Consider the following 24382-nt stretch of genomic DNA (forward strand, 5'->3'; position numbering starts at 1 on the left):
TGGGAAGTGCATTCTACAGTTTTGGAGCCAGAAAGGAGAAGAGTTTGGGACGTGTGGAGCGTTGTCCCGCCGTTTTTAGTGAGGGTTCCCTGCGTTGGCTGATCTGAGTGCGCGGGAGGGTTTGTAGGGTTCAATCATACTTGCAAGATATGGGGAGCCATACCTTTGGTTGCTTTGAATGCCAGCATCAGAGTTTTGTATTCTGTGCGGGCAGCGACTGTGAGCCAGCGGATGGAGCGGAGCAGGGGGGAGAATTTTAAGTGCACATGCTGGTAGGCCAGTAAGGAGGGAGTTACAATAGTCGAGTTTTGACAAGACACAATGTGAATTTAACATTTCTGCTTCTATGACTTGGTGGCACCTCGACCCATGATGGACTTCTTTGTGTTTCTCTCAGGTTTCAACATAATTATATAACACTTTGGTCCAAACAGCGCCAGCAAAATTCCCAAACTAGATGCTAGAATAGCAAATACCTCCACTACATCTGCATATTTGCCTGGAGAACTGATATATGCTGGTATGAAGGCTATCCACACGGCACAGAAGATCAACATGCTGAAAGTAATTAACTTAGCTTCATTGAAGTTGTCTGGAAGATTCCTTACCATGAATGCTAGGAGGAAACTGAGGAGTGCTAGTAAGCCAATATAACCTAGTAACACTGCAAAACCAACTGTTGATCCAACATTGCACTCATAGACTATCTTTTCAGAATAGTATTGTGTGTTTTTATGAGGAGTTGGTGAGGCAGACACAAGCCAGGCTGTGCAGATTATTGCCTGGATTGAAGTAAGAATCAGAACTGTTCCTCTCTGCTGCATGGCACCAAACCACTTCATGATGTCTGCACCACCAGGCTTGGAGGCCTTGAACACAGCCAGCACCACCATAGTCTTTACCAGGATGCAGGAGACACACAGCACAAAGCTGATCCCAAATATTGCATGCCTCAGCTGACAAGTCCAGAGTCTGGGACGACCAATGAACAAGAGTGAGCACAAGAAACATAGTGTGAGTGAAAGCAAGAGTTGGAAGCTGAGTTCTGAGTTGTTGGCGCGGACCATGGGCGTCTCTTTATGATAAACAAAGATCCCCAGGACAATAGCACAGACAAATGTTCCTAGCAATGAGATGGTTGTTAAGGAGATCCCCAGGGCCTCATCGTAGGACAGGAACTCAATGCTCTTAGGTTCACAGTGGTCACGCTGGGGACTGGACCAGAAGTCCTCTGGACACACGGTGCACTCTGTAGAGTCTAACAAATAGGACAAGATTAAAGGGACACTCACGTATCTTCTTATAACCTTCTGTACATATACGGTACTGTAGCTACATTATGTAACCCTACCTGTCTCATTGCTGAACTCTCCCTCAGAACAAGCAATGCAGTCGTAGCAGCAGACAGGTTCTCCTTTCCTTCTGGCCACACGGGTTCCAGGAGAACAGCTCTCACTGCACACCGACCGAGGAGGCTGCAGAGGAAAGTAAAAAGAATCAGTTTAAATATAAATTTCATTCACATCATGAGCTCAATTAAACATTTTAGAAAGCTGAAATTACTTTTGCGGATTGAAAGTTCCAGAAGATTCTGTCTTCATCGAGGGTGAGTTCTTCATCTCCGGAGGCTGTCATCTTGACCACACCTACGTTGTGAATATTTGTGCTTCCATCAGGGAGCCACGCCCAGTTCAATATATCGAAGATTGGTAAAGCATCACCATTCTCATCAAAGTATACACGATCACCACCAGATGTGGTGAAGTTGACCTTTTCCAGGTAATAGAGAAGCTAGAAATGGCGATGAGCAGAATCATGAAGAGCAAGAGACGTTAAAAACATACTTAAGGGTCCTATTATGTGCCCAAGTCACGCTACACACTATTTGGGGATTTAAGCATTGTGCAAGGGGTGTTCCTGTTGCTGAGTTGCTATCTTCCGCCACCAGCCTCATTACTAAAACATGTGCTCTACCCCTTACATTATGCATTGCCTTTCAACAAAACCATATTCATAATGTCACCCACATTTGTTGAGCATTAGGAGTGAGGAAGACTATTTAAAATACCACATTCAGAAGAACATTAATTACCACCTGCCCCCTATACTTGAGAGGCGTCGGCCTGCAGCACGTTCCGTAACACGTTCTGTATTTAGTTAGTGCTTTAATTACCTTACTATGTCTGGGTGCCTGCCATGCAATGGCAGAAACACAGGTTGAAATCCGCAACACATACTTAATCGTAATCGTAATAATCAAGACACGAAACTTTGACGTCTATGGCCGGCCGCACGGTTTACCAAAGCCCCACAATATATACATCGAAACGTGCGGCTCGGCCGGGAATGGTGTGCTTGTGCTTTTCTTTCCGTTTCGGGTTACCGTGCCGACGTAATTCGCAATAAACAACGCGAAAAATGCCCCATGCAAAGTCAATGGGGAAACGCGGGTAAAAACAGAAAATGACACGTTACTTTGGAGCCACATTACTCTGGCATATTGTTACGTAGAAACACGATTTAAACCTCAAACAGCACACGAGGCCATCGACTCTGTCGTGGTTCAGACGGAATTCGAATACGTTGCACGGTTTGCCCGCTATCGCAGTTCAAAGTGTGTTTGGTCTGAGCAAAAATCTCGATTTAGAGTGTCGCACGGCCAGAGAGAGAGCGGGTCAGAGGGAGAAGCCAATGTGTTGACTGTAGCGAAATTCTCCGAACAAATCGTCATCACGGCCAAAATATTAACTTTACACGCATGGGTTTCGGTAATTTTGTAGCCACACTTCTTAACTCGCTCTCATAACCACGTTTTTTATCGTACCAATACCACGATCGCACACGGCGTACCTCAATGTCTCGGGTCACTCACGGCGAAAACAAAAATCACATTTGACGTTTACTTTTTGCGATAGAGCAATTTGTTCGGACATACGTTCTCTCACTGAGTCAGTGTGGTTTTAACTTTCAATAGTGTTTGCATTTGCATAGACTAGCCCTAGCCCAGGTGAAATTGATACTTTGTTAATGATTCAAGGTCAAGTTGACCACCTCTCAAACACGCGCACACACGAACGCACATGCACGCACATGCACACATGTGCACGCACACACACACATTGAAAGTCAATGGAGAAAATCGGGGAAACACGTAACTGTCATTTCTCGGCCGTTTCAGAAGCAGGGCGGCTCGCCGGAACCGGGCCGCCCCCCTGAACGAAACCAAATGGACCCTTACAGCTCAGACATCTTAGCATTAGCATGTTAGCATGATAGCATTAGCATGTTAGCATGTTAGCATGATAGCATTAGCATGATAGCATTAGCATGTTAGCATTAACATGTTAGCATTAGCATGTTAGCATATTAGCATGTTAGCATTAGCATGTTAGCATTATCATGTTAGCATGATAGCATTAGCATGTTAGCATTAGCATGTTATCATTAGCATGTCAGCATATTAGCATTAGCATGTTAGCATTAGCATGTTATCATGTTAGCATTAGCATGTTAGCATGATAACATTAGCATGTTAGCATTAGCATGTTAGCATGTTAGCATTAGCATCTTAGCATGATAGCATTAGCATGTTAGCATTAGCATGTTAGCATTAACATGTTAGCATTAGCATGTTAGCATGATAGCATTAGCATGTTAGCATGTTAACATTAGCATGTTAGCATGTTAGCATGATAGCATTAGCATGTAAGCATTAGCATGTTTGCATGATAGCATTAGCATGTTAGCATTAGCATGTTAGCATTATGATGTTAGCATGATAGCATTAGGATGTTAGCATGTTAGCATTATAATGTTAGCATGATAGCATTAGCATGTTAGCATGTTAGCATTAGCATGTTAGCATTAAAATGTTAGCATGCTAGCATGTTAGCATGTTAGTATTAGCATGTTAGCATGTTAGCATTAGAATGTTGGTGGCAACATAATGCGCAATGAACTAAGACAAAATACCTCATTGAAAGTCAATGGGGAGACCTGGCTCACATGTAACCAAATGGACCCTTCTGAGAGGCTAAATGTCATCAAATGGTGGTCCGTGGCTCAAATGCTGCACAGACAGAGCTTCAGGCACCCAGAAAAAAAGCTTTACATTTTGTTTTCTACTAATATGTATTTTTTTCATTTATACTGTGCATCTATCCATTGTTATATTACTAACAAATAATTCACGTTTGATTTTTATGATTTATTTTAAATAAAGTGAGATTAACTTTATAAACCCCACAGGGTTTTCTACAACCCAATAATATGTTGTTTCAAATGTGGTGTTTTTAAATGTGCAAATAAACAATAAATAAAAAGAATCCTACAGGTTAAATGAATTAATATCCTACCTGCCATGGCTGTATTGTCTGGAAACTGGCACAGCTGTGCCCAGGGAAAGGCCCTCTTCCTGGCACACACTGCAGCATGTCATGGAGGGCGTGGGCCAGAGCATACACAGCCTTGTACACATTGTACTCTCCCCTGAGGTCAGACAAATCCAAAAATGTAGTTTCTGCCGTTCCCAGGTCCTCTTGTCCAGTACACACCCTTCCACCAGCGTCCACCCACTCTGGTGGAAGGGGTGAAAATTTACAATGAAATGTGCGTTCCCAAAACTGCCTCACCTGAAAGAACACAATTCATTCATAAGAATACCTTTAAATACAATTAATTGATTAATGTAGGCCTTTTTATTATTCACTTCATTCACAGTTTGCAAATACTACAGTGGTACAATTATACAATGGTGCAAAAAGGATAACACAACATGTCCTAAAGGCTTGTGTCCATTGTGGTCCTGTGTCTCAATATTCAATTAAATGAGACATGTAACTGTAGACATACAATTAAACAAATACTTACTACGTTATCCTCATGGTCATTGTCAGGACGTATTTTTAACAAGTAGTCCTTCAAACCTGGTATCTCTGCACGACGGATGGCAAAACCCAGGGTGCCTCTCAGGTACGGCAGGTAGTGAGGAAGCTGGAGACCGTCTCCCCACCAACCTGAAGTGGCAGGTAAGATCCATAGCAGACCTGTCACATTCTGCTTAACCACCTGTTCATCGTTTCAAAATAAATGAAAGGCATGTCTTTCTTTCAATACATTCTCATTTTAGATTATTCTAATTACGAATCCCTAAATTAACATCCTCCACAGATGTATCGTAACACAAACCTCATCCAAGACATGATGCATATAGGGCCCGTATCCAAACATAATGACCACACGAGCTGTGGACGTCTTCATCACAGTGACGATCCTCTGGAGTTTATCCAGGTCATTGTGGAAGGGCAGAGCCTCTGAATACGCCACACAACCCAGACCAGACAGGTCCAGGCCAGACTGGAACAATCGGGCGGCGTCACGGCCAGCATCATCATCACTGAACAACAGTCCTACCCAGGTCCACTCGAACCACCTCATAGTCTGGAGCATAGCTCGCACCTGAGTAGATGAAGAATAGACGGAAATGTACTTAGGTTAGATCATACAGTACATGGGCAAACGGCGGCCCAGGGGTCACATACGGCCCCCGTGTTCACTTATGTGGCCTGCAGGTTAATATTGGAATACCATTATATTATTGATTTCAGCTGTTACAATTCCAAACATGCAAACATGACCCACTTTAATTATATCTATAATGGTCAACATAGCATAATTACAATTAAAATTGTCTTTTTATGTCCAATGCATTTGAATTTTAGTATTTTTCATTTTAAAGTTAACACAAGTATAAATAAATGCATTTGAAATTAAATGTTAGGCCTACTTTTCAGGATTCCAAATAATCTTAGCAAAAATACCAAATAATAATTAAATCTGTTAAAAATTAGCTAAAATAGGAGATCCCAAACTCAAAACGTGTCGCAGTGCAACGCGTGTTGAGCTAGAATGGAGATAAGATATTTCTACCCAACAGTATACACAATTTGGCCCTCTGGAGTCAGTGTGGAAATATAGTGGCCCTCTGGAGTCAGTGTGGAAATATAGTGGCCCTCTGGAGTGTGTGTGGAAATAATTGTGGCCCTCTGGAGTGAGTGTGGAAATATAGTGGCCCTCTGGAGTGAGTGTGGAAATATAGTGGCCCTCTGGAGTGAGTGTAGAAATATAGTGGCCCTCTGGAGTGAGTGTGGAAATATAGTGGCCCTCTGGAGTGAGTGTGGAAATATAGTGTCCCTCTGGAGTGTGTGTGGAAATAATTGTGGCCCTCTGGAGTTAGTGTGGAAATATAGTGGCCCTCTGGAGCGAGTGTGGAAATAATTGTGGCCCTCTGGAGTGAGTGTGGAATTATAGTGTCCCTCTGGAGTGAGTGTGGAAATAATTGTGGCCCTCTGGAGTGAGTGTGGAAATATAGTGGCCCTCTGGAGTTATTGTAGAAACATAGTGGCCCTCTGGAGTGTGTGTTGAAATATAGTGGCCCTCTGGAGTGAATGTGGAAATATAGTGGCCCTCTGGAGTGTGTGTGGAAATAATTGTGGCCCTCTGGAGTGAGTGTGGAAATATAGTGGCCCTCTCGAGTCAGTGTAGAAATATAGTGGCCCTCTGGAGTGAGTGTAGACATATAGTGGCCCTCTGGAGTGAGTGTAGACATATAGTGGCCTTCTGGAGTGAGTGTAGAAATATGGTGGCCCTATGGAGTGAGTGTAGAAATATAGTGGCCCTCTGGAGTGAGTGTAGAAATATAGTGGCCCTCCGGAGTGAGTGTAGAAATATAGTGCCCCTCTGGAGTGAGTGTAGAAATATAGTGGCCCTCTGGAGTGAGTGTAGAAATATAGTGGCCCTCTCCTACATCAAAGTTGCCCACCCCATGGGTTAGAGTATTCCAGTTTGTGAAACATGAACTATTAGATACCAACACATCTATTGTTATAGAAGTTCACCTGGAAGACAAAACTTGGCATTGTTCTGAAGAAGGATGTGAACTGAGTCCGGTCGCTCAGACAGGAACAACCAGCATAGTAACTTATCTGGAAAAACAGAATAAAAACAAATACAAAAAAAAAATATATATAGTAGCCCTCTGGAGTGAGTGTGGAAATATAGTGGCCCTCTGGAATGAGTGTGGAAATATAGTGGCCCTCTGGAGTGAGTGTGGAAATATAGTGGCCCTCTGGAGTGAGTGTGGAAATATAGTGGCCCTCTGGAATCTGAATCTGAAAATCTAAATATTGCTTTGATACTCATATTATCCTTATGGAAGTATTAAGTTGTTTTTATTAGAATATGCATTCCATAGGGCTGGACCACACATGGACCTAGATTTTTGCAAATTTAGATTTTTTTAATAATGGGATGAATCTACAACAAGAGCCATCATAGTGCTAAATCTAGAGTTGCAATACTCTCCATTGACTCCCCACTCATCCAATAGATATCGTTTTGCTATAAGTTATTCATCCCTCTTTTATCCATCCGGCGAGACGGGTCGCCGCATTTTAGGAGCACCAAGAAACTCCTCCAGGTGCTCCTCTGAGTACTAGACCAAAAAAAGTTGTGTGCAGCCCTGCCTATATGTCCTTAATAAGACTATACACCATCACTAAACACAGGTATATTTTACCCAATGTAAAATATTCCATAAAAAATAGTTCTCATCAAAATATAAGTACAGCAATACATGCATGGCAACTTGAGCTACTCTTCTTCAATATTTCATCATGACTTTTCACAAACAAAACTAAAAATAGATTTCATGGGGCGGGCCTATCACTGAAAAATGATGTCATGGCCATAATTTGACGACACTTTCAATAGCTGCTTTTAACCCTACACTGTGTGCATTCAGAATGACCAGGTCATAAGCGTACATAAGGTGATTAATGATAGTTACCTATAAGACAGCATGTATTGCACTTATTAAATTCACTAGATAGATCATCCATGTATATGCACAATGTGCTTAGATATGCCACAAGCAGCTTCTGAAACCGTTTGGTTTATCCTGTCAAAATCTCAATAAGTTTAAATTTAGCATAGGAAGATAGTGGAAATACTGTAGTTGGCAATCATTTATTTAATTGCAAAAATGCATAACACTGTCCCGGGTTTCTGCAGTAAAGACAAACATTTCCAGATGTACAAACATGATTATTTCCAATACTGTGGAGAGGATGCTGGACAGAGAGATTTGGATGTGCTGTTTGAGAACTTTACATGTCCTGCCATTGGCAATTCAGTAGAATGCAGTGCATTGTCAGAAACAGAACAGTTCAGTATATTGTCAGTGCATTGTCAGAAACAGAACAGTTCAGTAAGGGGGCATTGTCAATGTGTTATACGTAAATGATCCTGAATAGATATTGTTCCTCTGCTGGACACTTCTTTTCAGTAGAAAAGCAGTAGCATTAACATTAGGTTAATCAGTGAATTAAACCTGCAGGGAAAACATGCATTTTCAGAAACCTTCAAGAAAAGATCAGTAGGGTAGAGAGGGTAGATACCCTCACAAAAACATGCCGTAATCCTGGTCTCTAAAACTACCTCCCCCTGGCCAGCCGGGGCGCCTGATGGAGGGGAAAGGAACTGTCCCTTCCACGCGCTACGTCCGGCCGGGGAAATTCCCCTCTGTCAGGTGAAAAGAAGCAGCTTGGACTCCTCATGCATAGAAGGAGGCATGAGGTCAGTTCGCTGCCCCCCCCCCCCCCCCCCCCCCCCCCCCCCAGGTTGGCAGAGGAAGTGTAGCGCCCAGGATTACATTAGATAATTGGCACTGGGTGAAAAGAAAAACTGGGTTACAAAATTGTGGGATATAAAAATGTAAAAGAAAAGATCAGTAAAGTGTGAAGAGTTGGAATGGCACATCTGTAGGTCTGTTTAGTTTACCTGCCTTGTCTTTAACAGTTTGACTGTTTTTTACGATTAACCCGCATTTTAATCAACCCCCCTTCACTGCCGAGATTGTTGTATTACCTTTAGAGCATACGCTGAATTATTTGGGCTTTTAATCCGCGAAAATCCATCAAAAAAAGCTCCCGTGGTTTGTTATGATCTGTGTGTAGCATCCACCATCTTGGTGCACGCGGAAGACGCACACAAGATTGGTTTCAATGAGGCGTTGCACCCAATGCATTTCCATTGGCCTCAATTTCCCAGAAGCCCTAGCAGCCCACAGCATGTGACGATTTCCGGTTTTGTCATCTCAGCGAAGGCATCCAGTCTCATACTCCGCTACGAAGACGGATTTTCTTTTGATTCATTACATTACGGCGGATTAAACACATAAAACAAAAGGCGGGTATGTCCGATACGGCAGCGACATTAACCTGGAGTAATCCATTCAAGGCACGGAAACTGTTAAGGACAGTCTCTAATTGTACAGAGGTGATTGATGCTGTACCATGAACCAACAGACCTGTAAAACACAGGCTAAGTGCAGTTACTTACCACTTTCACTTAAAACTAAAAAGGGGAAGAAAATACAGAAAAATAAAGAAAAATTGCAGATTACAAGCTCAGAACATGTCACACTGTGACCTTGTTGATCGGCTGTGTTTGATACTTTTGTCTAACACTAGCATAATGAAAAAATAGGGCATTGAAAAAGCATTACAAGTTGAAATATGGAGACACGAGGTTTCTTCTCGACAGCAACGATTATGTTCTATGTCTTTCAAAGGGGAAAAATACCAAATTTAATATTTATCATATTATAGATTTGCAAATAACCAAGTAAGCAACATTAAATAAAATAGGCTATTGTGAAAGGGGATAGGAAGCTTACCATGGGCACTTTGTATACACCTAATATTCTAGAGATGGTAACAGAACTTTTTGAGGTACTAGGACCCACAATTCCAAGTACTGGAGGAGACCCAACACAGCTCTGATCCAGTGTAAACTGCTCCTCTCTCCCACTGATCAGTGACAACGCTGCAGGGACTGCCACTCCAAGCGTTAAACAGGTGTCATAGCAAAGGTATCCCAGAGTCACATTGGGGAGCAGGCTGGGGTCTCTGTTGATCTCAGTGATGGCAAAAGCCATGGTCTGTGCCCATCTGAACGTCCTCATTATAAAACTAACACACACAATTACACTGTAGCCTTGAATATCATTGCTGTCGGGCAGAAACCTTGTATCTCCATATTTAAACGTTCTGTTTAATAAATTACTTACTTTTTCATACTACAGTGTGACAAAAAAAATTGTTCTATTTTTGAAGAAAATATTTAAGTGAAAGTGCTTGTTACTAAATAATAACTACCCTAGATCCATCCAAACACATGTTCTGAGAAGGTTTCCACCCAACAGCCTATACAGTATCTTTGTAGAAATATACACATCAACTAATCATGTTTCTAATCAAAACAAGGTTGGTGTTGTCTTCGTGATACTCACTGACTGCAGGAGGGATTCTGTTCCTTGGACTGTGTGAACGTCAGCTCAGGGAACACAGAGGAGGTGTGGATTGGAAACAAACCACCCAGAAGCACATCTCCAGCCTTGTACATTCCTCCATGTTTTAACGGTGCCTGTAACTCACAAGAAGAGGAAGAGGATGAAGACAAAGGAGAGAAGGAAGCGAACATCATCAAGTATGAAAACAGTTGTATGTCTAAAGAAGCCGTCATGACTGTCCTCCTCTGTCTAACAACCCCTCCCACCTGCTCCATCCATTGTCCAGTTGTTAGGTTTTATACCCATGCAGTGCCGTCCCCTGTGCCAGATGACGACATTACGTAATCTTTCACAACACCGATCTGGGCCTTTAGGCACACACAGAGGCAGGGTTTAACATACATAGGTATCAGTGGTGGAAAGTAACAAAGTAGAGTTACTGAAGTACTGTACTTAAGTTCAATGTTGAGGTATTTGTATTTGTCATTTCCAATGCTTTTACTTCTACTCCACTACATCTCGAATCCCAATATTGTACTTTTACTCCTCTACATTTATTTGGAAACTTTAGTTACTTTGTAGATTTTGATTATTACAAAACATACATTAACCACTTCAGCCTTTTATACATTCTGGCCATTTGAAAATAGCCGATTGCGATGCATTGTGAGCTTGTAGATCAGCTATTTTCGAAAGATTTTTTAGACATTTGAAATGGGCCATATTCTATTATAATGAGTAGGCTACTTATACTTTTGGTACATTAAGTACATTTTGATGCCAATACTTTTGTACGTTACGAGAGACAATGAGATCCGCAATAAACTTGCAAATCGGTTCGCAACATGTCACCTTAGTCAATGGCAGGTTAGTGGTCAGTGGTGGTCAGTGTCAGGTTGGTGGTCAGTGTCAGTTTGGTGGTCAGTGGTGGTCAGTGTCAGGTTGGTGGTCAGTGTCAGGTTGGTGGTCAGTGGTGGTCAGTGTCAGGTTGGTGGTCAGTGTCAGGTTGGTGGTCAGTGGTGGTCAGTGTCAGGTTGGTGGTCAGTGGCAGGTATGGTCAGTGGCAGGTTGGTGGTCAGTGGCAGGTTGGTGGTCAGTGGCAGGTTGGTGGTTAGTGGCAGGTTGGTGGTCAGTGGTGGTCAGTGGCAGGTTGGTGGTCAGTGTCAGGTTGGTGGTCAGTGGGGGTTAGTGGCAGGTTGGTGGTCAGTGGCTGGTTGGTGGTCAGTGGCAGGTTAGTGGTCAGTGGTAGTTAGTGGCAGGTTGGTGGTCAGTGGCAGGTTGGTGGTCAGTGGTGTTCAGTGACAGGTTGGTGTACAGTGTCAGGTTGGTGGTCAGTGGTGGTTAGTGGCAGGTTGGTGGTCAGTGGCAGGTTGGTGGTAAGTGGTGGTCAGTGTCAGGTTGGTGGTCAGTGGCAGGTTGGTGGTTAGTGGCAGGTTGGTGGTCAGTGGCAGGTTGGTGGTCAGTGGCAGGTTGGTGGTTAGTGGCAGGTTGGTGGTCAGTGGTGGTTAGTGGCAGGTTGGTGGTCAGTGGCAGGTTGGTGGTAAGTGGTGGTCAGTGTCAGGTTGGTGGTCAGTGGCAGGTTGGTGGTTAGTGGCAGGTTGGTGGTCAGTGGCAGGTTGGTGGTCAGTGGCAGGTTGGTGGTTAGTGGCAGGTTGGTGGTCAGTGGTGGTCAGTGGCAGGTTGGTGGTCAGTGGCAGGTTGGTGGTCAGTGGCAGGTTAGTGGTCAGTGGTGGTTAGTGGCAGGTTGGTGGTCAGTGTCAGGTTGGTGGTCAGTGGTGGTTAGTGGCAGGTTGGTGGTCAGTGGCAGGTTGGTGGTCAGTGGCAGGTTGGTGGTCAGTGGTGGTTAGTGGCAAGTTGGTGGTCAGTGGCAGGTTGTTGGTCAGTGGCAGGTTTGTGGTCAGTGGTGGTTAGTGGCAGGTTGGTGGTCAGTGGTGGTTAGTGGCAAGTTGGTGGTCAGTGGCAGGTTGGTGGTCAGTGGTGGTCAGTGGCAGGTTGGTGGTCAGTGGTGGTTAGTGGCAGGTTGGTGGTCAGTAGCAGGTTGGTGGTCAGTGGTGGTCAGTGTCAGGTTAGTGGTCAGTGTCAGGTTGGTGGTCAGTGGTGGTCAGTGTCAGGTTGGTGGTCAGTGTCAGGTTGGTGGTCAGTGGTGGTCAGTGTCAGGTTGGTGGTCAGTGGCAGGTTGGTGGTTAGTGGCAGGTTGGTGGTCAGTGGTGGTCAGTGTCAGGTTGGTGGTCAGTGGCAGGTTGGTGGTTAGTGTCAGGTTGGTGGTCAGTGGCAGGTTGGTGGTTAGTGGCAGGTTGGTGGTTAGTGTCAGGTTGGTGGTCAGTGGCAGGTTGGTGGTCAGTGGCAGGTTGGTGGTTAGTGTCAGGTTGGTGGTCAGTGGCAGGTTGGTGGTCAGTGGCAGGTTGGTGGTCAGTGGCAGGTTGGTGGTCAGTGGGGGTTAGTGGCAGGTTGGTGGTCAGTGGCAGGTTGGTGGTCAGTGGCAGGTTGGTGGTTAGTGGCAGGTTGGTGGTCAGTGGTGGTCAGTGGCAGGTTGGTGGTCAGTGTCAGGTTGGTGGTCAGTGGGGGTTAGTGGCAGGTTGGTGGTCAGTGGCTGGTTGGTGGTCAGTGGCAGGTTAGTGGTCAGTGGTAGTTAGTGGCAGGTTGGTGGTCAGTGGCAGGTTGGTGGTCAGTGGTGTTCAGTGACAGGTTGGTGTACAGTGTCAGGTTGGTGGTCAGTGGTGGTTAGTGGCAGGTTGGTGGTCAGTGGCAGGTTGGTGGTAAGTGGTGGTCAGTGTCAGGTTGGTGGTCAGTGGCAGGTTGGTGGTTAGTGGCAGGTTGGTGGTCAGTGGCAGGTTGGTGGTCAGTGGCAGGTTGGTGGTTAGTGGCAGGTTGGTGGTCAGTGGTGGTCAGTGGCAGGTTGGTGGTCGGTGGGGGTTAGTGGCAGGTTGGTGGTCAGTGGCAGGTTGGTGGTCAGTGGCAGTTTAGTGGTCAGTGGTGGTTAGTGGCAGGTTGGTGGTCAGTGGCAGGTTGGTGTTCAGTGTCAAGTTGGTGGTCAGTGGTGGTTAGTGGCAGGTTGGTGTTCAGTGTCAGGTTGGTGGTCAGTGGTGGTTAGTGGCAGGTTGGTGGTCAGTGGCAGGTTGGTGGTCAGTGGCAGGTTGGTGGTCAGTGGTGGTTAGTGGCAAGTTGGTGGTCAGTGGCAGGTTGTTGGTCAGTGGCAGGTTTGTGGTCAGTGGTGGTTAGTGGCAGGTTGGTGGTCAGTGGTGGTTAGTGGCAAGTTGGTGGTCAGTGGCAGGTTGGTGGTCAGTGGTGGTCAGTGGCAGGTTGGTGGTCAGTGGTGGTTAGTGGCAGGTTGGTGGTCAGTAGCAGGTTGGTGGTCAGTGGTGGTCAGTGTCAGGTTAGTGGTCAGTGTCAGGTTGGTGGTCAGTGGTGGTCAGTGTCAGGTTGGTGGTCAGTGTCAGGTTGGTGGTCAGTGGTGGTCAGTGTCAGGTTGGTGGTCAGTGGCAGGTTGGTGGTTAGTGGCAGGTTGGTGGTCAGTGGTGGTCAGTGTCAGGTTGGTGGTCAGTGGCAGGTTGGTGGTTAGTGTCAGGTTGGTGGTCAGTGGCAGGTTGGTGGTTAGTGGCAGGTTGGTGGTTAGTGTCAGGTTGGTGGTCAGTGGCAGGTTGGTGGTCAGTGGCAGGTTGGTGGTTAGTGTCAGGTTGGTGGTCAGTGGCAGGTTGGTGGTCAGTGGCAGGTTGGTGGTCAGTGGCAGGTTGGTGGTCAGTGGGGGTTAGTGGCAGGTTGGTGGTCAGTGGCAGGTTGGTGGTCAGTGGCAGGTTAGTGGTCAGTGGTGGTTAGTGGCAGGTTGGTGGTCAGTGGCAGGTTAGTGGTCAGTGGTGGTTAGTGGCAGGTTGGTGGTCAGTGGGGGTTAGTGGCAGGTTGGTGGTCAGTGGCAGGTTGGTGGTCAGTGGCAGGTTAGTGGTCAGTGGTGGTTAGTGGCAGGTTGGTGGTCAGTGGCAGGTTGGTGGTCAGTGGTGGTCAGTGACAGGTTGGTGTTCAGTGTCAGGTTGGTGGTCAGTGGTGGTCAGTGGCAGGTTGGTGGTCAGTGGCAGGTTGGTGGTCAGTGGCAGGTTGGTGGTCAGTGGTGGTCAGTGGCAGGTTTGTGGTCAGTGGTGGTTAGTGGCATGTTGGTGGTCAGTGGTGGTTAGTGGCAAGTTGGTGGTCAGTGGCAGGTTGGTGGTCAGTGGTGGTCAGTGGCAGGTTGGTGGTCAGTGGTGGTTAGTGGAAGGTTGGTGGTCAGTGGCAGGTTGGTGGTCAGTGGCAGGTTGGTGGTCAGTGGTGGTTAGTGGCAGGTTGGTGGTCAGTGGCAGGTTGGTGGTCAGTGGTGGTTAGTGGCAGGTTGGTGGTCAGTGGCAGGTTGGTGGTCAGTGGCAGGTTGGTGGTCAGTGGCAGGTTGGTGGTCAGTGGCAGGTTGGTGGTCAGTGGCAGGTTGGTGGTTAGTGGCAGGTTGGTGGTCAGTGGCAGGTTGGTGGTCAGGGTGCCGTGTCATTAGTCAGAAGGTTCATTGTTCCGAAATTACTATCCCTATCTCTAACCCTAACCTAAACCTAACCAAGCACGGGAGCAAACCTAAGCCTAACCGCAAGCACGGGAGCAGTGCATGTTCGGACTAACGGGACTTCGGATCTATGGGCAGTTTCCGGTGGTCAGTGGTAGGTTGGTGGTCAGTGGCAGGTTGGTGGTTAGTGGCAGGTTGGTGGTCAGTGGTGGTCAGTGGCAGGTTGGTGGTCAGTGGGGGTTAGTGGCAGGTTGGTGGTCAGTGGCAGGTTAGTGGTCAGTGGTGGTTAGTGGCAGGTTGGTGGTCAGTGGCAGGTTGGTGTTCAGTGTCAAGTTGGTGGTCAGTGGTGGTTAGTGGCAGGTTGGTGGTCAGTGGCAGGTTGGTGGTCAGTGGCAGGTTGGTGGTTAGTGGCAGGTTGGTGGTCAGTGGTGGTCAGTGGCAGGTTGGTGGTCAGTGGGGGTTAGTGGCAGGTTGGTGGTCAGTGGCAGGTTGGTGGTCAGTGGTGGTTAGTGGCAAGTTGGTGGTCAGTGGCAGTCCCAGCTAAGTCCTGCCATATGCGGGAGCTAACTATTTCCGTAGACAACGCCCTGGTATCGTCTGTCCCAACAGCCAGGAATCTTGGTGTTGTCCTGGACAGTCAGCTCTCGTTCAAACCTCACATCACAGCTGTCACTCGATCCTGTAGGTTCACACTCTATAACATACGACGAATTAGACCGTTCCTCACCCAGGAATCAGCCCAGCTCCTAATCCAGACAACAGTCTTATCAAAACTCGACTACTGTAACTCCCTCCTTACTGGCCTACCAGCATGTGCACTTAAGCCTCTCCAGCTGATCCAAAATGCAGCAGCTCGCTTGGTCTTCAACCAGCCAAAATTCTCACATGTCTCCCCCCTGCTCCGCTCCCACCTTGGTGGTCATTGGTGGTTAGTGGCAAGTTGGTGGTCAGTGGCAGGTTGGTGGTCAGTGGCAGGTTTGTGGTCAGTGGTGGTTAGTGGCAGGTTGGTGGTCAGTGGTGGTTAGTGGCAAGTTGGTGGTCAGTGGCAGGTTGGTGGTCAGTGGTGGTCAGTGGCAGGTTGGTGGTCAGTGGTGGTTAGTGGCAGGTTGGTGGTCAGTAGCAGGTTGGTGGTCAGTGGTGGTCAGTGTCAGGTTGGTGGTCAGTGGTGGTCAGTGTCAGGTTGGTGGTCAGTGTCAGGTTGGTGGTCAGTGGTGGTCAGTGTCAGGTTGGTGGTCAGTGGCAGGTTGGTGGTTAGTGGCAGGTTGGTGGTCAGTGGTGGTCAGTGTCAGGTTGGTGGTCAGTGGCAGGTTGGTGGTTAGTGGCAGGTTGGTGGTCAGTGGCAGGTTGGTGGTTAGTGGCAGGTTGGTGGTCAGTGGTGGTCAGTGGCAGGTTGGTGGTCAGTGGCAGGTTGGTGGTCAGTGGGGGTTAGTGGCAGGTTGGTGGTCAGTGGCAGGTTGGTGGTCAGTGGCAGGTTAGTGGTCAGTGGTGGTTAGTGGCAGGTTGGTGGTCAGTGGCAGGTTAGTGGTCAGTGGTGGTTAGTGGCAGGTTGGTGGTCAGTGGGGGTTAGTGGCAGGTTGGTGGTCAGTGGCAGGTTGGTGGTCAGTGGCAGGTTAGTGGTCAGTGGTGGTTAGTGGCAGGTTGGTGGTCAGTGGCAGGTTGGTGGTCAGTGGTGCTCAGTGACAGGTTGGTGGTGTCAGGTTGGTGGTCAGTGGTGGTTGGTGGCAGGTTGGTGGTCAGTGGCAGGTTGGTGGTCAGTGGCAGGTTGGTGGTCAGTGGTGGTCAGTGGCAGGTTTGTGGTCAGTGGTGGTTAGTGGCATGTTGGTGGTCAGTGGTGGTTAGTGGCAAGTTGGTGGTCAGTGGCAGGTTGGTGGTCAGTGGTGGTCAGTGGCAGGTTGGTGGTCAGTGGTGGTTAGTGGAAGGTTGGTGGTCAGTGGCAGGTTGGTGGTCAGTGGCAGGTTGGTGGTCAGTGGTGGTTAGTGGCAGGTTGGTGGTCAGTGGCAGGTTGGTGGTCAGTGGTGGTTAGTGGCAGGTTGGTGGTCAGTGGCAGGTTGGTGGTCAGTGGCAGGTTGGTGGTCAGTGGCAGGTTGGTGGTCAGTGGCAGGTTGGTGGTCAGTGGCAGGTTGGTGGTTAGTGGCAGGTTGGTGGTCAGTGGCAGGTTGGTGGTCAGGGTGCCGTGTCATTAGTCAGAAGGTTCATTGTTCCGAAATTACTATCCCTATCTCTAACCCTAACCTAAACCTAACCAAGCACGGGAGCAAACCTAAGCCTAACCGCAAGCACGGGAGCAGTGCATGTTCGGACTAACGGGACTTCGGATCTATGGGCAGTTTCCGGTGGTCAGTGGTAGGTTGGTGGTCAGTGTCAAACCAAACTCAGCTTCTTCTACACAACGGTAGAGTCTGTTCTCCTATACGGCAGTGAGTGCTGGACCTGAAGCCTGAAGCCAACTCTGCAGAAGTCTCTAGACGGGTGCTACACCAGAATGCTGCGTCCCATACTTAACATCAGTAAGAGCACACATGGTACCAACAAGAATCTGTATGATGGAATGCTAAGGGTGAGCCAGAAAATAGCAGCCGGGAGAATGAGACTTTAGCAGGACACTGCCAAAGACACCAAGAGCTGCCAGCCAGTAAACTAGTGCTGTGGGAACCAACACACAGGCACCGGTCACGACGAGGTCCCACATTAACATGTGCAACAACAACGAGCTGGCCAGATGTATGGAAAACCGGGATGACTGGAAGAAACGATGGAGGGCTCGTCTGAGGAAGACCTAGAGAGAGAGGCAGGTTGCCGGTCAGTGGCAGGTTGCCGGTCAGTGGCAGGTTGCCGGTCAGTGGCATCTGGAAAATGTGGGCACCATAAAAACTGTTCAGCTCTGAAGTTGTTAATCAGAGCAGTGGTCAGTCCTCCCCCACTTCTCAGGTGGCCACTCCTGATTACCAATGAAGTGTGAGGGAAAACAAGAGTAAAGCCCAAGGCATCTTCAACTCACTAGTTGTGTCCCAAATGACAGGCAAGTTGGTGGTCAGTGGCAGGTTGGTGGTCAGTGGTGGTCAGTGGCAGGTTTGTGGTCAGTGGTGGTTAGTGGCATGTTGGTGGTCAGTGGCAGGTTGGTGGCCAGTGGCATGTTGGTGGTCAGTGGTGGTTAGTGGCAAGTTGGTGGTCAGTGGCAGGTTGGTGGTCAGTGGTGGTCAGTGGCAGGTTGGTGGTCAGTGGTGGTTAGTGGCAGGTTGGTGGTCAGTGGCAGGTTGGTGGTCAGTGGTGGTTAGTGGCAGGTTTGTGGTCAGTGGCAGGTTGGTGGTCAGTGGCACGCACGCACGCACACACACACACACACACACACACACACACACACACACACACACACACACACACACACACACACACACACACACACAATGATGTTATTTAATTAACCCAGGCCTTAGAGGCAAATTTTAATAACACAAGGTTGAAACATTGCAATAACACCAATTAAATATTACATGGTTCAATGCCTTAGCAAGTTAGCTGATCTTATCGTTTATTGTTTAATGCCTTTAATGCTGATGTCCAGTTTCCCTTTCTACAATGATGTGACATGAAGAGTGTTTGTGTGGGTATACAAGTGTGTGTTTGTGCAGTCACTAGGCTAGGTTATGTGACCTGCAGTGTGTGTGTGTGTGTGTGTGTGTGTGTGTGTGTGTGTGTGTGTGTGTGTGTGTGTGTGTGTGTGTGTGTGTGTGTGTGTGTGTGTGTGTGTGTGTGTGTGTGTGTGTGTGTGTGTGTGTGCGTGCGTGCGTGCGTGCATACATTACATAAATTACACAGATGCATTATAATACTATATAAAATGCATTCACATGAACACAGCAACAGTGATCATCAACAGTGGGGATTAGGTGAACTATTTAAACATTTTCTTATTTAAAATGTCCACAGCAGTTGGCACAAACAACGTTTTGTAAACCCTTCTTTTTAGCTAATTTGGCCCTAAGCCGGCCTGCCCGATGATGACAAGTCAAATTCAGAGCGTAGAGGGTGGGTAGAGTCATTGCAAATCTGAATTTGGTTATGGAGCGGTTGTATATGTCCTGAAGTTGCAATGGCTCCAATGATCTTACTTGCTTGGTTTACTACCTGGGTGAGCTTGTTTTTATCTCTAACTGAGAGATTCCCAAACCACAATGTTAAAAGTGAGAACACTCTCAGTTAGTGATCTATAGACCATGGTCAGCGTGTGTTTACTAGCATTAAAACGTATCAGTTTCCTGAGAAGATAAAGCCGCTGCCTTGCCTTTTTGTCTCCACCAGGCCGAAGGCATGAGGGGAGAGTATGTTTTGCACTCCGTCTGTGTGTGTGTGTGTCCTTCCGTCCGTGTGTCCTTCCGTCCTTCCGTTATCAGCTAATCTCCGGCACCGTTGGCCCGATCCATGCCAAACTTTGCACACACACTCCCTGGATGCCAACGACGAACCTCTGCCCCAAATACTCCTCAACTGCCTGCCACCATGAGGCCAATTTAGGCAAAACACATTTATGTAGATTACTCGTACACATTTTATCCATACATCACACAATTCGGTATACACTATCTCCATAGTCATTTGATCAACACGGAGCGGCACCATTTCCCATCTTCCATCCTGATTGGCTAAGATTGGCTTCCAAAGCTCACACAATTGGTCCGTTTAGAAAAAATGCCACAAATCACAAACACAGTGCAATTTCCGTGAAACTATACATGCACATTTCCACTAGGCCGAGGATGACATGCCACAAATGTTCCCCCCAAATCAGCCTCACGGTGGCGCTATAACAGGCCTATTCCTGTTTTTAGCTATAACTGCATCGATCTGTATACAACTTATGTATGCGCACTCCCTAGAGGCCATGGAAAAACATTGTCCCTGCATCCCGCCACAACTGCCGGTTATAGTGCCACCATGAAGCTGATTTCTGTATGTAAAGTTGCTCGAACGGCCAAGGCTCCAAGAACAGTCAGGAATGGTAGTTAATGGCGTTTATTCTCCCCAAACTCCTCCACCAAAAGTCCAGTCGTCCAGAATTGTTCAGTGCAATAATTATCAATAGCAAACTGTAATACTGGCAACGAAATAAAGGACAAAAATAAATAAATACTTAGGCAACACTCCTTAACAAAACCCAAACAGGATGAGAGCTCTCTTCAGGCTGTACCCTGATCACACAAGGCCCTGTAGCTCTCCCTCAGGGATGTTATTTGTGTCAATGCCCACATCCAACCAACTGTCCCTGAAGCCTCCCTTAAATAGGAGTGGATCCTACCACAGGACACAGAATAAATTAGCACCAGTTCTTCTCAATAAATACTTTCAATATAAATACTTCCATAAATAACACCTTGAATACAAGTAACCTAAACATTCTAAATAATGTGTGTCCGGTTTTCGGTGAGATTTGCCGGGATCCGAATTCCCAAGAGATACAGCAGATAAGCTACGTTTAATACGCACAATTGATTTATTTAATGCTTCAATAATTTCCTTGATGGAGTCGCTTAGTACTCCTAATGTCACAGTAATACTACCGGAATACATAATGAAGGTAAGTGTTCAGTTTGAGTGAACAATAATTGTCGGTTGCTTCATGGGAATATAACTTATTCTGTGAAAGTACAGAGTATTGACATTTCCTTTAAAACGTATATTCACTATTCACAGTATTGATTGATATCTCCTTTAAAATGTATATTCACTATTCACAGAGTTACCAATAGAAGGTTATCAAGTCGTCCACTACACAGATAAGGGATTAGAATCAATTGCACTAGGATGCACTCATGTCCTATGTCCATAAACACACTGTTAAGCACTGCAAAGAAGCACACTATCACTCTGAGCCAAATATGGTTGGCATTAAACACTGCAAATGAATACTAAAAGGCTAAAAGCCAAAAAGAACACTACACTGTAAAAGGGACAGTAGTCCCTGGCTGCCATTAACAGACAGCTACGGCTTGCCCCACTGTGTAGAGAGAGAAATCAGAATATAAATACTTGAGTACCTACCTGTCGGCCGAACCTAAGGGGTCCTAGGTTGCTTCTTAAATGGGTTACTGTAGTGCCATCTATGGGTGTATTATGATCAAGTTTGCATGTCTTGTGCAGAAGCCCTTGGTGCAAGAACAAAGAAATGTTCATTGAAATTGGACAAGTAGTTTGTGAATAGTCATGAATTTACTTTTTGAATTGGTTGCTATAGCGCCACCTATAGGCCGATTTTGGTGATTTTTATGGATTTCTAGACTCTAGAGCACATCATAAACTCCTGGACCAAATTAGGTGTAAATCGGCCTGGCAGATTTGGAGAAATGATTGACAGAAATACAGACAGACACAAAATATTGCTACACATATAGCCATGGTGATAAAATATTGTTAGGGCGGAAATAAAAAATGTAAAAAATGTGTCCTCTAGGGTCCATAGAACAGAAAAAACATGGTTTACAAGAATCGTCACGAATCGTTCACTAAACTGGATTCTGCTACATAACTACATACACTAAAAGGGAGGGTAATCAACTTCTCCTTTATCACAGATAATAGATGGTTGTATCTCTGACTAGATGTAGTTTAATTATGGTAGAAAACAGACTATTACTAACAAGGTTATCAGTGGGGGAGGTCCTGGAAGGCAAGGTATAAATGCAGGCCAAAGAGAACTTCCCCAGGGAAAGTAAGGGACCGCACACTCCAGAGACTCAGGACAAGATTATTTATGCTTAATCTTTTTATTGCACGACGCGTTTCGCTGTTTGGCTTCGTCAGGTGCTTGAATCTTCTACTTAAGCTACTATCAACTTCTACTATCAGAAATCCGATATCTCCATATATATGTACAATACACACACAGATAAACAGTTTTGACATTTACTTTGTGCTCCTATGTCTTGGTGGCACCTCGACGCATAATGGACTTCTTTGTGTTTTTCTCAGGTTTCAAAATGATTATATAACTCTTTGGTCCAAACAGTGCAAGCAAAATTCCCAAACTAGATGCTAAAATAGCAAACACCTCCACTACATCTGCATATTTGCCTGGAGAACTGATATATGCTGGTATGAAGGCTATCCACACGGCACAGAAGATCAACATGCTGAAAGTAATTAACTTAGCTTCATTGAAGTTGTCTGGAAGATTCCTTACCATGAATACTAGGAGGAAACTGAGGAGTGCAAATAAGCCAATATAACCTAGTAACACCGCAAAACCAACTGTTGATCCAACATTGCACTCATAGACTATCTTTTCAGAATAGTATTGTGTGTTTTTATGAGGAGTTGGTGAGGCAGACACAAGCCAGACTGTGCAGATTATTGCCTGGATTGAAGTAAGAATCAGAACTGTTCCTCTCTGCTGCATAGGACCAAACCACTTCATGATGTCTGCACCACCAGGCTTGGAGGCCTTGAACACAGCCAGCACCACCATAGTCTTTACCAGGATGCAGGAGACACACAGCACAAAGCTGATCCCAAATATCGCATGCCTCAGCTGACAAGTCAAGAGTCTGGGACGACCAATGAACAGGAGTGAGCACAAGAAACATAGTTTGAGTGAAAGTTGGAAGTTGAGTTGGAAGCTGAGTTCTGAGTTGTTGGCGCGGACCATTGGCGTCTCTTTATGATAAACAAAGATCCCCAGGACAATAGCACAGACAAATTTTCCTAGCAATGAGATGGTTGTTAAGGAGATCCCCAGGGACTCATGGTAGGACAGGAACTCAATGCTCTTAGGGACACAGTGGTCACGCTGGGGACTGGACCATAAGTCCTCTGGACACATGGTGCACTCTGTAGAGTCTAACAAATAGGACAAGATTAAAGGGACACTCATGTATCTTCTTATAACCTTCTGTACATATACTGTAGCTACATTATGTAACCCTACCTGTCTCATTGCTGAACTCTCACTCAGAACAAGCAATACAGTCGTAGCAGCAGACAGGTTCTCCTTTCCTTCTGGCCACACGGGTTCCAGGAGAACAGCTGTCACTGCACACCGACCGAGGAGGCTGCAGAGGAAAGTAAAAATAATCAGTTTAAATTTCATTCACATCATGAGCTCAATTAAAAATTATAGAAAGATGAAATTACTTTTGCGGATTGAAAGTTCCAGAAGATTCTGTCTTCATCGAGGATGAATTCTTCATCTCCGGAGGCTGTCTTCTTGACCACACCTACGTTGTGAATGTTTGTGCTTCCATCAGGGAGCCACGCCCAGTTCAATATATCGAAGATTGGTAAAGCATCACCATTCTCATCAAAGTATACACGATCACCACCAGATGTGGTGAAGTTGACCTTTTCCAGGTAATAGAGAAGCTAGAAATGGTGATGAGCAGAATCATGAAGAGCAAGATACGTTAAAAACATACTTCCTATTATGTGCCCAAGTCACAGTACACACTATTTGGGGTTTTAAGCATTGGGCAAGGGGTGTTCCTGTTGCTGAGTTGCTATCTTCCACCACCAGCCTCATTACTAAAACATGTGCTCCACCCTTTACATTATGCATTGCCTTTCAACAAAACCTCATAATATCACTTGTGTGACTATTGCATAATGAAGAGAGGCATGACTGCATTTCTAGACAAGAAGACACAGCGGAAGACACAATTCCAGCATCGCCTCCAGGACCTCCAGCGTCGCCTCCAGAGCCTGCAGCACCTCCAGCGTCGCCTCCAGAGCCTGCAGCACCTCCAGCGTCACCTCCAGCGCCTGCAGCACATCCGGTGTCGCCTCCAGAGCCTGCAGCACCTCCAGCGTCTCTTCCTAGGTCCTCTGCTGCCTCGTCTTCGGCCTCCCGGCCTTCCGCCAGACCACGCCTCTTCCGCCTCGTCTCGACCTCCTGGCCGTCCACTAGACGGCATGCCTGCTTCGTCTCGGACTCCAGGCCGTCCACCAGATGACGCCTGTTCTGCCAGGTCCCAGCCTCCAGGCCGCCCCCCTGAGGTCACCAGCTCTGCTTCAGTCCATCGTCCAGGCCGCCCCCTCCTGAGGTCACCCCCGCCTCTGTCAATCATCCCGGCCGGCCCCCTGATGTCACCTGTTCTGCCCCCACCCAGCCTCCAGGCCGCCCACCTGTCCAGTCTTCTGGCTCCCCATGTGGGGGCCGGTTTCCCCTTTGCTCTGGTCCATTGACTCTGTGTCCCTCCTTCCAGACCCCCACCGCCCACCCTGCTCGATGTTCTGGACTTTGTTCTGTGGATGGTCAGTGGTGGTTAGTGGCAGGTTGGTGGTTAGTGGCAGGTTGGTGGTCAGTGGCAGGTTGGTGGTTAGTGGCAGGTTGGTGGTCAGTGGCAGGTTGGTGGTCAGTGGCAGGTTGGTGGTCAGTGGCAGGTTGGTGGTCAGTGACAGGTTGGTGGTCAGTGGCAGGTTGGTGGTCAATGGTAGTCAGTGGCAAGTTGGTGGTCAGTGTCAGGTTGGTGGTCAGTGGCAGGTTAGTGGTCAGTGGTGGTTAGTGGCAGGTTGTTGGTCAGTGGTGGTTA

The 24382-nt window shown here is 46.8% G+C and overlaps 1 protein-coding gene across 1 annotated transcript; it reads right to left on the reverse strand.

The window, feature by feature from the left end:
- Positions 1-344: 344 nt before the first annotated feature.
- Positions 345-23373, reverse strand: LOC310868128 (extracellular calcium-sensing receptor-like; the record flags this gene model as incomplete). The annotated part of the gene is made up of 13 exons (XM_083778389.1): positions 345-1258; positions 1352-1475; positions 1564-1791; positions 4356-4631; positions 4870-5015; positions 5241-5457; positions 9818-10010; positions 10352-10485; positions 10654-10719; positions 22213-22694; positions 22822-22906; positions 22989-23216; positions 23302-23373. The coding sequence occupies 13 exons, from the start codon at positions 23371-23373 to the stop codon at positions 345-347; spliced, it is 3165 nt and encodes a 1054-aa protein (XP_083634515.1).
- Positions 23374-24382: the final 1009 nt, after the last annotated feature.

Source organism: Protomyctophum parallelum, assembly GCF_964188405.1.
Source record: "Protomyctophum parallelum genome assembly, chromosome: 12".
Classification (NCBI taxonomy): Eukaryota; Metazoa; Chordata; class Actinopteri; order Myctophiformes; family Myctophidae; genus Protomyctophum; species Protomyctophum parallelum.